At 40.2% G+C, this 14,819-nt stretch overlaps 1 protein-coding gene across 3 annotated transcripts in view; it reads left to right on the forward strand.

The window, feature by feature from the left end:
• Positions 1 to 14,819, forward strand: part of LOC122782063 (regulator of G-protein signaling 7) — a 60,476-nt gene that overhangs the window by 40,072 nt on the left and 5,585 nt on the right. For all 3 annotated transcript variants that reach the window (XM_044046260.1, XM_044046261.1, XM_044046262.1), the window contains 8 exons: positions 8,423 to 8,529; positions 9,259 to 9,310; positions 10,301 to 10,365; positions 11,370 to 11,446; positions 12,057 to 12,138; positions 12,990 to 13,064; positions 13,657 to 13,755; positions 14,321 to 14,382. In XM_044046260.1, the coding sequence (XP_043902195.1) occupies positions 8,423 to 8,529; positions 9,259 to 9,310; positions 10,301 to 10,365; positions 11,370 to 11,446; positions 12,057 to 12,138; positions 12,990 to 13,064; positions 13,657 to 13,755; positions 14,321 to 14,382 (619 nt within the window). The remainder of the gene's footprint in view (positions 1 to 8,422; positions 8,530 to 9,258; positions 9,311 to 10,300; positions 10,366 to 11,369; positions 11,447 to 12,056; positions 12,139 to 12,989; positions 13,065 to 13,656; positions 13,756 to 14,320; positions 14,383 to 14,819) is intronic.

Raw genomic sequence — 14,819 nt, forward strand, 5'->3', positions numbered from 1 at the left:
CGTGTGTAAAACAAAGTCCTGGCAGTTTCACGCAGCTGTGCAGTGATGACTCCGCCCACGTCGAGTAGGTACTGTTTCTGTAGTGAAAAACCAGCCTAAACCGTGGCGTGGTGAGACGAGCTGGGACCACAGTGGAAAAGGGCAATTAGGATCAGGTGTTGTATTGGCAGCACTCGACATCACGCATGACTCACGGTGGCACTTCAGATCACATCTCCAGTCTAAAGGACACATTCGAGATTCAGGCGCCTTATTGTCCTTGTGTAGCGCAACACAAACCCAGAGGTGCAATTCAAACGCTAAAAGCATAAAAACAAGACGATTAAATAAGAGTACGAAGCCAACAGTACAATGAAATTCAAGTTAAGGATTCAAATATAACAAATAAGCGTATTTGGTGAGCACAAAGCAACACCTAATGTGCTCGCGCGTTGCCATGACCCGTTCCTCACACATTTCCCCCTCACGTATTTTTACATCGAGAAAAACAAGTGAAGTCAAGAAACTGTCGTGAGAATAATCTGCTATTTGAGTTTACTTTAGTGTCATAACGCCACGTTCCTTTTATTTATTGATTGATTGGGTACAACATTAGAATAAATGCTTTCACCTTCAAAAGGTTTTCTGAATCCAACATTTTCATTAGCCTGCACTAAAAGAAAGAGCTTCACCTATATATGCTTTTTCAGAACCTATGTGTTCGCTCGCTCCATGTAAACGGGCACAGTTCTGCCTTTTTTCTTTGATCTACCTTTTTATGTCCTTGAGCTACATCACACACTGCAGTCCTTTTCGTTTTTTTCCCCCCTCCTTTTTTTGTCCCAGTGTGATGAGGCAGAACTGCGCTGTCTTGAGGCAGTCGCCTGTTCATTAGTCGAGCCCCTCGCTGCACATAAAGTAACTTGAAAGTGGAGAGGCTGAACATGTGATGGATGTGGAAAGTTAAAACTGCTCGCTCGCTTGCATGAAAGACGGTGATGAAGACGTGTAATGTAACGTAAGATAGGGCGCCGTGTGTGTGTGTGTGTGTGTGTGTGTGCGTGGTGCTGTATTTGTTCAGCTGTCTCATCAACTCAGAATATGTTTGTGTTGTTTCATCAAGTAAACAAGTATCATCCTGTCTTTATCTGTCAGAGTGTGTGTGTGTGTGTGTGTGTTTGGCATAAACACCGACCTTTTCAGGACTACATGTCCTCATGGAGACCAAAACCTGGTCTTAATTAGGCAGAGCCTTTATTTCTGAGGAACTGCTTAAGTTGTGGTTCGGTCAGGGTTAGAGTTAAGCCCGCCTCACACTAGAGGATTTTCAAATCTGACTTGATTTTAAAAACATGAGCGACCACAGACACAAAGAACTTTGTAACCCGATTTTCAATGAATTCATTTAATCCTGAGAAAGCACAGACCCAAGGGGCGACGGTAGCTCAGTGGTAGAGCGAGTCATCGTTTAACTCAAAGGTTGTGGGTTCAATTCCCGGCACCACTAGTCTACAAGCCAATGTTTTTTTTTGGGATCTCACAGAAACTGGCGTGATTTAAGGTGACTTCAGAATATAAAAAATACATGGAGGCGAACTGTCAGCGTTTATAGCTGTTGTGTTTGCGAAGCTTAAATGTGAATGAAGTCATGGCTGAGAAGACGGAATCAACATCTGTTTCCCAGTCAACTCGCTCTCTTTGGTTATCACCGGGTTCTGCTCAACCTGATGTCCAACAAAGTTTATTAATCCCTCAAACTACCAGATAATTCGGCCAGATATTCTGTTCATATCAACCTAAAATCAGAAGGACCCCGACAACTGTTGGAAGGACCAGATTGGGACTGAAATCTGGCCATTTAACATCTTGTGAGGCATCCAAATGATATAACAGATATAAATCAGTGCAGAGTCTTAAGAAGAATGCCTTTGCAGACCTGTGTGTGTTGTTCAACAGAGCCAAACCTGTCTAAAACCTAAAAGTGAACAAAGTCTTTAGTATTTTCTTGCAGTCCCTGTGTCTGTTTCCCTGCGGCGGTGAACACGGTGTTATGCAAAACTGCAAAGTGACTTCAACACGGAGCCACTCCTGCCTGCCGGTGCCGACAAACACGGCAAAGTGAAAAGCAATTAATGTGGTTCACAGCATGGTAGCGGCAGCAGCAGTGTTTATTATATAAAGGCAGATGAGCTTATATCAAAGTTGACTGGGGATTTAGAGTGATTTTGCTAAAATGAATGCCAGCACATAATGTACTGACACACTCCAGATACACCCATTATCTATGTACTCTCCAATTCAGTACTTCATTTTATTACCCAGTGCAGAAACTCTGCCTAGAAAAGATCTTCTCAAAAGTTTCTAGAAGCCATAATACGTCCATTAAAACATACTCAACATTTGGTGTGGTAGGTCTACTTGATGTCCGGTGGCAAAGACTCGATTGATTAGCATGCAAAGAGTTTTCAGCCGAGTCCAGTCAGACGTAACAAACAAAGGAATTCCAGTTAATTATTGTCTATATTTGCACCAGACAACAACAGCGAGTTCAGTGCGAGCTTTTGTGAAGCAGACGTGATAAAATATGTAAATAACCTTATACAATGAAAAAGAAAATACTTTATGTGCCATAAAAGCCTGGAAATGGAGCAAAACAACACAAGGTTCAAAAGGGGTTAATGGACTAAACGGCATCCATTAATAATCTTTACTGTATTATAATTTCATAAGACCAGGTTGGAAAAAACACTTCCCTGTAGGGACGGGTTTGGTCAGTGTGGTCATTTATTTACTGAGATAACTCACACACATGCGGTCAGTATCTGTAAAGCTCAAAATATCAGACCCAATATCACAGTGTAAATAAATAAATACTCATTGTAATTATTCCTGATTGCTGTCACATATTATGGAAATTAGAATCAAACTACCCTACAACCTCATTATACGTTCCACAGCGAGTACTCACGTCATTACCATTGATCTGCACTTTCTGTTCATTTCCCAGGAGAGAAAAGTTGGCCGTTGATTCCTCCTTCATTTCCTATGGGAGAAATTAGAAAAGTTGTAGAAAATGTCCGATTTTTTTTTTTTTAAAGTGGAAATATTCAAAAAAGGAAATGGCTATCCTAATCTAGATGAACATTTGACACATTCATAGTTAATCAAAGCATTGTAGTAGAAGATAGCAACCGTATTTCATTAATATTCTGCAGGATTGTAGCCTGGAAGGAAACATTCACATTCTGCTGAAAGAACATTAATAGACAGATTGTTAAATCACCTCTTATGTCTTGAATGGACCCAAATGTAGATTGAAAATTTTAACAAAAAGAGCATTTAACAAAATAAAAATGCCAAAAGGCAAAATCAATTTAAAGGAGGATGGGATGGAATCGAGTAAAACACAAACAGAAAACAATACTTCCGACAAAATGAACCGACAAAGACGCTGCATGGGAGGCTGGGACAACCAAACACAGGTGAAACACATTAGGGCGGGGCACACAATCAAAAGGGAACACATGACAGGAAGTAGCAAGGAAATGCTGCAAAATAAAACAGGAAACAAAGAACAGAAAATAACTAAAAACAAAAACTCTAAAAATAATATAGTGTCCTCCCTACATCTCTTAGGTCATTCCTCCTATGGCCACTAGAGGTGTCCTAACGATAAACTATATAAATATGGGTCAAGTCAATAAAACGACCTGCGTTCCGAGAAAATTCTCAGAATGTCAAAATATCAACATTGTGGGAGGATATTTCGTTTGAAATTCTGACAAGTTCTCATGAGGATCACCTAAAACCTGGTCCTACTGCGACAGACCCTTATGAGACTCTGGTTAATGTTAGGTTTACGAAGTGTGGTTAAGTTTACGTTAAGGTTAGGCATGAAGTGGTCAGGGTTAATGTTGTTCACTGCAGTGTCCTACAAAAAAAACAGCTGCACACACTGGTTTGTGTGTTTCGTGTGTGTTTAACACACCCAAATATATAATAATTTCAGTTTTTGTTGGGTATTTGAAACATAACTGACTCGATATATGACATGACATCAGCGCCATACTGTCCATGAGCAATATGAAGGCTGTGAATTGCAAATGAAAGAACATCAGGGAGCCGTAAAACGATCTCTGAGCGAGGACATATGGCTCATCACATAATGCTCCTGGTCTCCCCCCAGCCTCCTCCTCCAAGCCTCCAGCTCATCAGACTCATCATGAGTCACTCCTGCTGCTGTGGGCACTTCACATGATCTGTCTTCAGTTTCCTGGGATCACTGAACTGCTACTGTGTATATTAAAGTGAAAATGAAAATGATTCACTGTATGGAATTCTTTTATGAGATCAGGTGTGCATGTTGTGACTCCGCCATCTCCTCCTCACCTGGAGACATTGCCACCAAAATATTAATATAAATGATCAAACTCTAACTGTAGTGTAGAGCCTCCTCACATGTCTTCAGAGAAACTCAGCAGGAGAACTCTCACACTCCACTTGGCAGCTCTCCATCTTGCTGGGTTTTTGTTTTGGCACAGAGTTTGTAATGTGATGAAATTGAAAGGGAGGTCTCTCACTTGACTCTCTCAACAACTCCACTAATTCCGATCCAAGGTTTAGGGAAAACCTTAAGCTTCCTTGTTGCCGACTGATCCTCATGAACTCCTAATGCTGTAGAAAAGCAGCAACACAATAATCTGGTTAGTTAATCTCTCAGAAAATTGTTGTATACTTTCTCCAAACTTCAGGTCAGGCCTCATTGTTGGTGTCGTGTTAGCAGTCTTGCCTTTGAAGCTAGAAGACAAGGGTCTCTCTGTCTAAAAACTTGCAATAATAATAATATATAGGTCAGTCAGTCATCATCTAACCGCTTTATTCTCCACCAGAGGGTCGCGGGGGGTGCTGTGCCAATCTCAGCTACATCGGGCGATAGGCGGGGTACACCCTGGACAGTTCGCCAGTCCATCGCAGGGCCAATAATATATAGGTAAATAATAATAATAAGGTAAATTGGACAATCTAAATTGACATTTCCTACGTCAGCTGAGATTGGCCCACGATGGATGTTAGTTTGGTCATTGTGCAAGAAACTTTATCTGTATGTGACGTCAACAGACCTGGCTGTGTGTGTGTGTGTGTGTGTGTGTGTGTGTGTGTGGAGGGGCAGGTGGGGCAAAAGCCAAGAGTCAAACAGCTGAATGATCAGATTTTTTTTCAACAGTAAAATTAACCTTTGAAACATGCAGATTTGGGGATTAGGTAAATTGGACACTGTAAATTAACCATAGGTGTGATAGTTAAAGTTGTTTGTCTCTAGTGACCCCCACGACCCTCATGTGGGATAAATCGCTAGAAGATGGATGGATGAAGGTTTTGTGGACACGTCTTTGCAATTTTCAGTCCTACTCCAACCTGTTCGCTGTGTCTTCATCACTGTCTGGCACAATGATGGAGACGTGCCTCCATCTGTCTCGATATTAAAGCAAACCACTTCCTGTGTGCAGCGTGGGACTGTTGCCAGATGACACAAGCTCTAAACACCACTGAGAAACACAGAGAGAGCCGCGTGAAGGTGACAGGCTTAATCAGCTCTGTGTGAACTCATTATGTCAATAGTGTGACTGTAACACTTGTTTAGTTTTAAAAGTTACACGGTACATTTTTGAATTACATTTGTGCACATGCTGCTAGGATTTTTATCAGTTTTTGTTGGGTGATTTCCTAAAGTTTTAATCAGCAACTGAGTGATCTGGGTTTAAAATACCATCAGATAAAACCTCGGCTTAACTTTCACCAAAAAACAAAGAGAACGGGCAAACAGATCAGCACTAATGCGTTTGAAAAACAGCCAGCAACAATCTCTGTCAGACGCCATCATTTCATGCACAGATGACTTTTCTTTAACCTGTTATTTTTCCTGTTATCTGAGGTAATCTGTACATTTTTAATAGAAAATAAGTAAAGGACACAAGGATGAGTGGATATTTGGTTGTACTATGTGTGGCGCAATTGCAGACACAAATGCAACGTGACGCGTTTGCACAAGTGCACTTTGCATTACCGTAATTATGCAACGGTTTGTGCTATCGGAAACATTCTAGCGCTCTCTGAAACGCCAAGAAGTTGCACAACGTGTGGTTATAACGGTAATTTCACGCGAGAGAGTTGGAAAAACGCCTGCAGTTTTTGGACATTGTGACACAGACTCAAACAGATGTTATTTTAAACATGTTTTGTACTGTTCAAATTTCAAAACGGTATTTTAACATGCAGTAAATTGTAAATAATTGCCAGATATATGAAAGTTATTCTGGAAAAATAGGCAAAAGCACTTATTTACAGGACCTTTTATGGTTAAAAAAAAGTCTAGACGGACATTTTGAGGCTTAGGTGTTAAAGGGTTAAAGTGTCAATATAAATGTATGTATGTATATAGGTACGATGTTACTGCAAGACATAGTGCATGAAGAATACAGAGGGGGGTGTTTATAAGTAAACAAGGTTGAATAATTTATGACTCATAATTTATTAATAAATGGAGCCCAGTCTTACACACACACACTCAAAGAGGCCCAGTGCACATGTGGATGTGTTGATAAGTGAGATATTTTATGCATACAGTTATTGCATTTACAAGATTGCCTATTTTGAGCCCGTCAAGCATTTCACGTTAGCTCATTAGAGTGTTAGGAAGAGTTTACTGCCGCCTCCCTCCACTAAACATCCATTAAATAATCAAATTACATGACAGGAATAGACACCGCCGCATCAAACAAAAAAGCATGATGGGAATCGAGTAAACCAAAGACACTGAGATTCTGACGGGGTCGGAGGTTGAGAACAGAGGGGGGAATCACTGGCGATCATGTGTTTTCACCATGTGATGGTTTTTAAATCAGGGACAGTCAAGCGCGCCGTATACTGGGGAGCAGGTTCACAAGTGACTCCACTGATGCGTCGTGACTGACAGCGGAGTAATGAGCGAGGCCTCCCGCCGTGCTGTTGGGTTGGAGTGTTGACCCGTCCGTCCTCCCGTCACAGCTGTGACACTGTCTCATGAAGCAGCAGCAGCAGCAGCAGCAGCAGCAGCAGCTCTGGTGAACATTCTGGCCATTAGTCAAGGGCAAATTTATACTTAAGGATGAAAGGTGAAAAAAGTTAATTAGCTGGACAGAGAAAAAAAAACAAACCCAGCACGCGCCCCCAGAATCTGTGATGAGGAAATATTGATTGCAGAATAAATGGAAGAAAAAGAAGAAGAAAGATTCCAGTGCAGATTTATCTTTGACTGTGACCTCAGTAGCAAGTCAATGAGGAGTGTCCGTCCATACAGAGAATGCATTTTCACATTAATAAGGAAGTGTCTTATCCCCGTGATCCTTGAAGCAAAAGTTTGACATTCGGGCTAATTTGTTTTCTGGCAAAGAGCAAGAAATGAAAGTCTGATACCAGTTTCATATCTTAACATGAAAACAGGACTCTCTCTTAGACAAAAACAAGACAATCATTTACCATTTTAGAAAAGGTAATGTGTCAAATCATTTCCCAGTTTTGAGCAATTGGCAGGCGAAAGTGACCGCAGCTCCTTCCTTGTGACCTTAAGGTTTTTCTTTCCTCAAAATCACTTGATTTCAATCATGATGCTAATATTTGAGTAGTAGTATATACTAGTAGTACTAGTATACCTCTAGCACTATTCATACACAGGGCAACTCCAAGTGCTTAATAAAGGCATAGAAATGCAAAACGCAAGACATTAAGATAGACATTAAAATCATAAGAGTATGATTTGCCAATAAAAGTGCATTTAAAAGACAATAATGAGTTAATAACTAAGAAGATTATTTGAGAATTTAAGAAAAAGCTGCAGTCAAAATCACTATTCATTAATTCATGAATCAAAATTCATCCTGATCTGATGTCGCTGAGAAATACGCTGCTGAACTTGTTAAATTCGACTTCTCAAGTTAAATTTAAATTGCCACAAAATCCATAATCCAGATCTGGATGAACCTTAGTCTTACGGTAGAGTGTCTGAAGCTGCATACATGACATTTCATTCGACTGACATATGCTTTTACAGTGTAGTGCATAGATTCTGACCAAAATTCAATGGGAACATAGTTGAGTGATCATCTACTGTACCCATCACATAAAAAATTCAGATTGAGTCATAAAAAACGAGGCTAAACTAGGAAGCTGCCAACAGAAGGACAGACAAATCTACAGAGAAACCCACGCCAAGGAAAACATGACCTCCTTCCTCACACCTTGTGATTAATAAGCGCACAAAGTAAGTCATCATATCAGAACAAGTTGTTATGAGAGGGAAAAATGTTTGCTGCACAGCCTCGAACAACATCTACACAACACTGACAGTGTCGTCAAAATAATAATCCCGTAAAAAGACCCGAGTTTCTGTGTGTTTTCTCTCTCTCAGTGGAAGCTCTTCACCTAGGAACGCTGATGGCGGCACACGGTTACTTCTTCCCCATCTCAGACCACGTCCTCACTCTCAAAGATGACGGTACTTTCTATAGGTTTCAGGTGAGAATAATAAGTTATCATCGGTCCCTAATGTGTGAAAAAGCATGAGGAACTTAGGGTAAATGAGTTTCGGGTAAATGGCTTATTTCTTCTGTCATAAACAGAAATGAATCCAGGTTTGTTATGATAAATTGTTATTTGTTATGTGCTCACAAGGAAAAAAACACACACATTTAATTGCTTTGTAATACCCTGTATTGTCATTTCTCTAAAAACATTTGTCGAAATGAATTAAATACAAAATGAAAACCTTGTTTTTCACATGCAACACTCATTAGAGTTTTGGAATACAACACACAGTAATGGCTTCATCATGTGTGATATGAGGGATTTAAAACACTCATTTGTCGTTGTAGTAGAGTTTTTTGTTCTGAATGTTAATAGAGCGACAGCTTAAGGGATTTTTTTTTTTTAACGTGTGAGACTGTGGCTGAGTTAGTATTAGGCTTTATTTTGCTCTTTACATGTATTCAGCTGTCATCTGAGGACCGGTCCATACAGTCAGCGCTCGACAGAAGGGGTCAAGATTGATGCTTCAGTCTGCCAGCGCTCGCAGAAAGGAGCTTATGTGCTTTAGATATTTATGCCGCCAACCACAACAAAAATGTTTTATTGTGACAGATGCAGGGGCCGTGACTGCATGAGAACACCATGTGGGTTACAGTTGCATGCTGTCAAAGTGAGGTTTGTCTCAGCTCTGTTCTCCTAATGACCTGTTTTTCACTTCAGACTCCATACTTTTGGCCATCAAACTGCTGGGAGCCAGAAAACACAGACTATGGTGAGAGAGCCGCTCTGTTGTAATCTGATTGATTTATTTATTTATTTATTTATTTATTTTTCAGTGCATATGACCGGTGAGGTTTCAGAAGATGAAACATAAATGATGCAGCACTGCAGAATCACAGAAACATAAAGTCACTTTCAAACTCCACTCCGACGCTTCAGTTACAGCAGAATCAATTACACTGCAGTGGGCATGCAATTACTCTGTGTGCTCTCTGCCTTATTTATATACAGTATTTCACATGTGTTTATTTATTCATTTGCACGTATTCCACCCTGAGTCAGCTGTGTGTGTGCAACAGTCACTGATTACAGTGAAAGGAAACCCGCAGTGTGTTTGAATGTGTGCTGCACGTCGCAAATTGATTTAATGTAATGAAGGGAAGAGGTTTTCGTTGTTTACAGTGGAGATATCGGCATTATTTCATAATAACGCTGAAATGGCTCTAGTGAATTGCCTGAGCCGCGCCGGTCTTTCATTTGCTGTTTAAATTGGGGGGGACAAAATGGGGGAGAATTAATCTGTGGGTGTTAGAGGAAGCTGGAGACTCTCACGTGTGGCAAGTGATTCATGTGTGTGATGCACCTTAATGGAAACCATCTAATGACATAATGAAAGCTCCCACACAATGGTCAGTTAACAAAGGGATGAAGGGAGGATGAAAGTACGGGAAGACATCAAAAGTCACTCACACACACACACACAGACACACACACAGACACACACACACACACACACACACAAACACACACACACACACACAGTAAAAGACACAATCCACAGTGGATAACCTTTGTGATTTGCAGGCCAGTTTAAATGTGCAGTTGAGAGGATTAAATGAGTAAACGCATGGCCACTTAAGGCTGTTAAAACCAAAGCTAAGATCCCGTTCTCCCTCTATTGCAAACCTCTCTCTCCCTCCCTCCCTCCCTCCCTCTCTCCCTCTCTCGCTTCCCTCACTTTCACTCTTTTTCTCTCCTCCAGCTGTTTACCTCTGCAAAAGAACAATGCAAAATAAAGCACGTCTGGAGCTTGCAGACTATGAAGCGGTAAGTTAAAAAAAAAAAGTCACTTTTAGTCACTTATCTCTACTGTCCCTGTCTGTGTACTTGTACTTTGTAATTTGTGATTTTTTGGAAGTACTATACTTTGCTACATTTTAAATCACATCCTTTACTGAGTAAAACAAAAATGTTGGCTGGAATTAAATTATTATTATTTTTTTTTTTAAATAAAAAAATGAATTCACTGGAAACTTTGGTAGTGAATAGTGAGGACAGGTGAATGTTGAGGACAGGTGAATGATGATGAGGACAGATGAATGATGAGGACAGGTGAATGTTGAGGACAGGTGAATGTGAGGACAGGTGAATGATGATGAGGACAGATGAGATGAGGACAGAATGTTGAGGACAGCTGAACGGTGAGGACAGGTGAATGATGAGGACAGAATGTTGAGGACAGGTGAATGATGATGAGGACAGGCGAATGTTGAGGACAGGTGAATGTTGAGGACAGGTGAATGATGATGAGGACAGATGAGAAAAATGAGGACAGGCGAATGTTGAGGACAGGTGAATGATGAGGACAGGGGATTTGATGCTAATTAAGGTTCCTGATTGAGTGAGTTATTATTGAAAGTTAAAGCATTTGTGACCTTTGACCCATTTTGACTGATACAATTATGTGTTTACATATTTTTATTTTGTCACTTTAATTTGTAAAGGTTTGCCTTTAATTAAAAACAATTATTGTGAGACTCGACAAAAGAAAGTAGTACATTTTAGAAAAGCCACTTTTTAACTATAGAGTGCAGTACTTTTACTTGTACTTCAGTAAAATGTTATCAACATAATATACTTTGACTTGAGTAGAATATTTCAGTACTCTTTTTTTTTTCCCTTTTGTGTGAGAGCAGCGACCATGAAAGACGACATCCAGCTGTGATGAGTGCAGTGTGCACTAAACACCATCATCAGATCAGACCCCTCAGAATAAAAATGTCTTTTCTTATCCCGTGTGTGTGTGTGTGTGTTCTTTGTTTTATTTACAGGAGAGCTTAGCAAGACTACAGAGAGCCTTCGCCAGGAAATGGGAGTTCATTTTTATGCAAGCAGAAGCACAAGCAAAGTAGGTTTTCACATGGGTTTCACCATTGTGACTGGGGCTGCATGATATAAGGAAAACATGTGATCTGTGATAATGATGATGATGATATGACTGATACGAACAGACAATGAAATTCATTGTTTTTATTCAAACACACTGAGCAAAAAACGTCCTGTACTTTGTAAAGGATTCTCGGCTGCCATCGTGGGAGAGAAATGATGAAATAAAAACATAACAAAACAAAAATGTCTTTGGCCAAATAAAACTACCATGATAAATGATGGTTTACATTGATTGCATGTACATTGTGCATGCAGGTTAAAGCGATGACAGAAAGAGGAGAGAAACTTAGAGGAGCAGCTTTAAGACACATTTAAGAAATCTGCCACCTTGTGGTAATAGATGCTTTTTTTTTTACAGTTTTTCTTTTCATTATAATAAAGAGTCACATCAAGTGATCAACTATTTACAATCAAACAAATAATGAATTCGATTATTGAATATTCATGCCAATCTCTAGACAGTAAATATTTAATATGTTGTGCAGCCCCCCAGGTTTAGCCCCACGTTTCTGCTCATTTCTTGCACATGAAAACATGCACGGGTTGATTTTGATCTGCATTTTTTTTAGAGTGGACAAGAAAAGAGACAAAATTGAGAGGAAGATTCTCGACAGCCAGGAAAGAGCATTCTGGGATGTACACAGACCAGTGGTGAGTGAAAGTTTTGAAAAGATCATTGCTCAATGCTATTTTAATGTTCTTATTTTAATGTATCACATGTAGGGATGAACTGAACTGAGTTGCATTCTGGAAACACTCTGAAGTTACAAGTGTTCCATAGATATTACAGTATATGAACTTACATGATTCAAAGGTGCAGAGAGATGCACACGCACACTGGAAATCCTGACCCACGTGACTCTGTGCCGTACACATCGATAACTGTCACAACACATCAGTGTTACTGTGGCTCATTACCGTGTTCACACACACACACACACACATGCTCAGCATTAGCATCTTAAGTTTCTCCCCCCCAGGGTTGTAAATGCTCTCCTTTGCTGTATTTCCCCCCAAAAGCCACTTCTCTATGCTTAATTGGAAAATAACAAGTTCAATTTATCTGTCCTTGGAGCGACATAATCAATATTAATTCAAATTTCACAGTGTTGCCGTCAAGCTACTTAGCCCTGTTCTCCGGGAAGAGACCTAGATTGGACCACTTGTTCATTCAGACAGAATTTGCACACCGAGATTTTTTGATTTCCCGCTGGTTTACTTGTTTTGCTGGATTTGGCACATTCCATGTTTAATTAAGCAGCATCTGACACATCATTCTGGTGACTTCTCAGAATCATCTCACTCGAGCTTACTGGATATTATTTTTTTATTGGAAACGCATAAAATGGCGCGCAAAAAACAAAAGTACTTTGCCCCCACCTGAGTCGTCGTTCGAGAAGATGATGAAAGCACAGATGGTAATGTTGTAAAAAAAGAAAAAAGGGGGGAAAAAAAAAGCAAAATAAACAGTTTGCTGTTTTCCCTCCTCTCTCTTCTGAAAGCCTGGGTGTGTGAACACAACAGAAGTCGACATAAAGAAGTCATCCAGAATGAAAAACCCTCACAAAACCAGAAAGGTACAGTACGTCTCACTCACCTTACAGCTGTATTTTAACGTCAGGATTGATAACATTGAAACACAGAGGAACACAAAGGTTTATTGTTCCTCGCTGTGCTTCGCCGCTACGGTCTGGTACACAGTTCCAGCACTTTTACTATTTATAGTACGAGTACTTTTATTTCTGTACTGGCACTTCTCACAGGATGCTGGTACTCTCTTTGGGTTTTGTGTACAATTCATTATCATTATTATTATCATTATTATTATTATTATTGTTGCCCAGAAGAATACTTTCAGAGACTTCACCCATTTTGTTTGTTTCCAGTATCTCCAGTTTTCATTTTTATTGTTAAAGAAGAACAATAAAATGAAAAAAATGATCACAAACCTGAAGTCATATTCACTAATTTCTTGCCACATTTGTGTCGTGGAGGACACCACAACACTGATTTTGTAATTGATTTAGTTTTATATTTCACTAGGAACTAAATATTTGAATAAATAGATGTTCAATAACATCTTCTGGTCTCTTTGATTTGCTGAAAAATGTCATTATTTTGTGTTATTTAACTCTTCACACACTCCTTTTTTCTGCTTGTTTGTCTCAGTCTGTGTACGGGCTGCAGAATGACATCCGCACCCACAGCCCGACTCACACCCCCGCCCCAGAGGCCAAGCAGCCGACAGAAGAAGAACTGCAGGAACAGGTTAGAGCAGCAGAGTGCTGCGTTCACCTCTAAAGACAGAATCTGCACTCAAATGACCAAAGTCAAGAGTTGGTTTGTAATAAATCCGAGTGAAAAAGCATTTTCATATGACATTACTCCTTCACTTTTGGTGATTGTGTTGTAGTCCTCGCATTTGTTTGGCCTGTGGGAACAAAAAATGTGCTCTGAGGGAGCGTTTGTGTGAATACACCAGCAGTGCAGGGGCAGGCGGAGACAAGAATCGTTTATCCTGTCCAACTGCAGAATTTTTGAGCATTAGATTTAACTTGCTGCTACGTCTACTAACAACACGGCGACAGTTGCGTGGAGGCTTAATCCACACACTGTGTGAACGACTTTGACAATAATTTGATTGTAATGAACATTTAAAAGTTACGCACTGCAGTTTTAATATGTGCATAACTAAGGATGATGTCGCACAAATGTAATTATACAACTACAAGTGTCCTGTGGCCACTCGTTGAATTGTGTAACTGCAAAATGAAAACGTCTTTTGAATTCATTGAGTGTGACGTCTGCAAATTGTTCCCTGCCATGGTTTCAGATCACCTTTTGGCAATTGCAATTAGACCGGCATCGACTGAAAATGTCCAAAGTGGCAGAGAGGTGAGTGATGTCGCCTGTGTCTTTATTCAGTTTAGCCATCGATCTGTTTATCGAGCAGTTAAACGGGCGAACATGGCGTGGAATTAAGATCTCTGGTGACCTTGAAGAGTGATTGTACCCAGCAAAAGCCATTTGGGGACATTAGTGCAGACGCTGGGAGACACCGGATGGGCTTACACAACGTCAGAGACGTGACAGAAAGCTGCAGAGAGACGTCTGAATGCAAGACTCTCTCATGTAAATGATCTCACTTTGAGTTTTTCATTCCTCTGAAGTGCAGAATAATTAAACCACTATCTGTTACGGGAATGCATTTAACCCTTTAACCCCTAAAGCCCAAAATGCCCACCTGGAATTTTTTCTTTTTTTGCTTATTTTAACCATTAAAGGGACAGAGAATGTCCTGTGAGTGAGTGCTTTTGCCCATTTTTCCAGAA

Source organism: Solea senegalensis, linkage group LG15 (assembly GCF_019176455.1).
Source record: "Solea senegalensis isolate Sse05_10M linkage group LG15, IFAPA_SoseM_1, whole genome shotgun sequence".
NCBI classification, from domain to species: domain Eukaryota; kingdom Metazoa; phylum Chordata; class Actinopteri; order Pleuronectiformes; family Soleidae; genus Solea; species Solea senegalensis.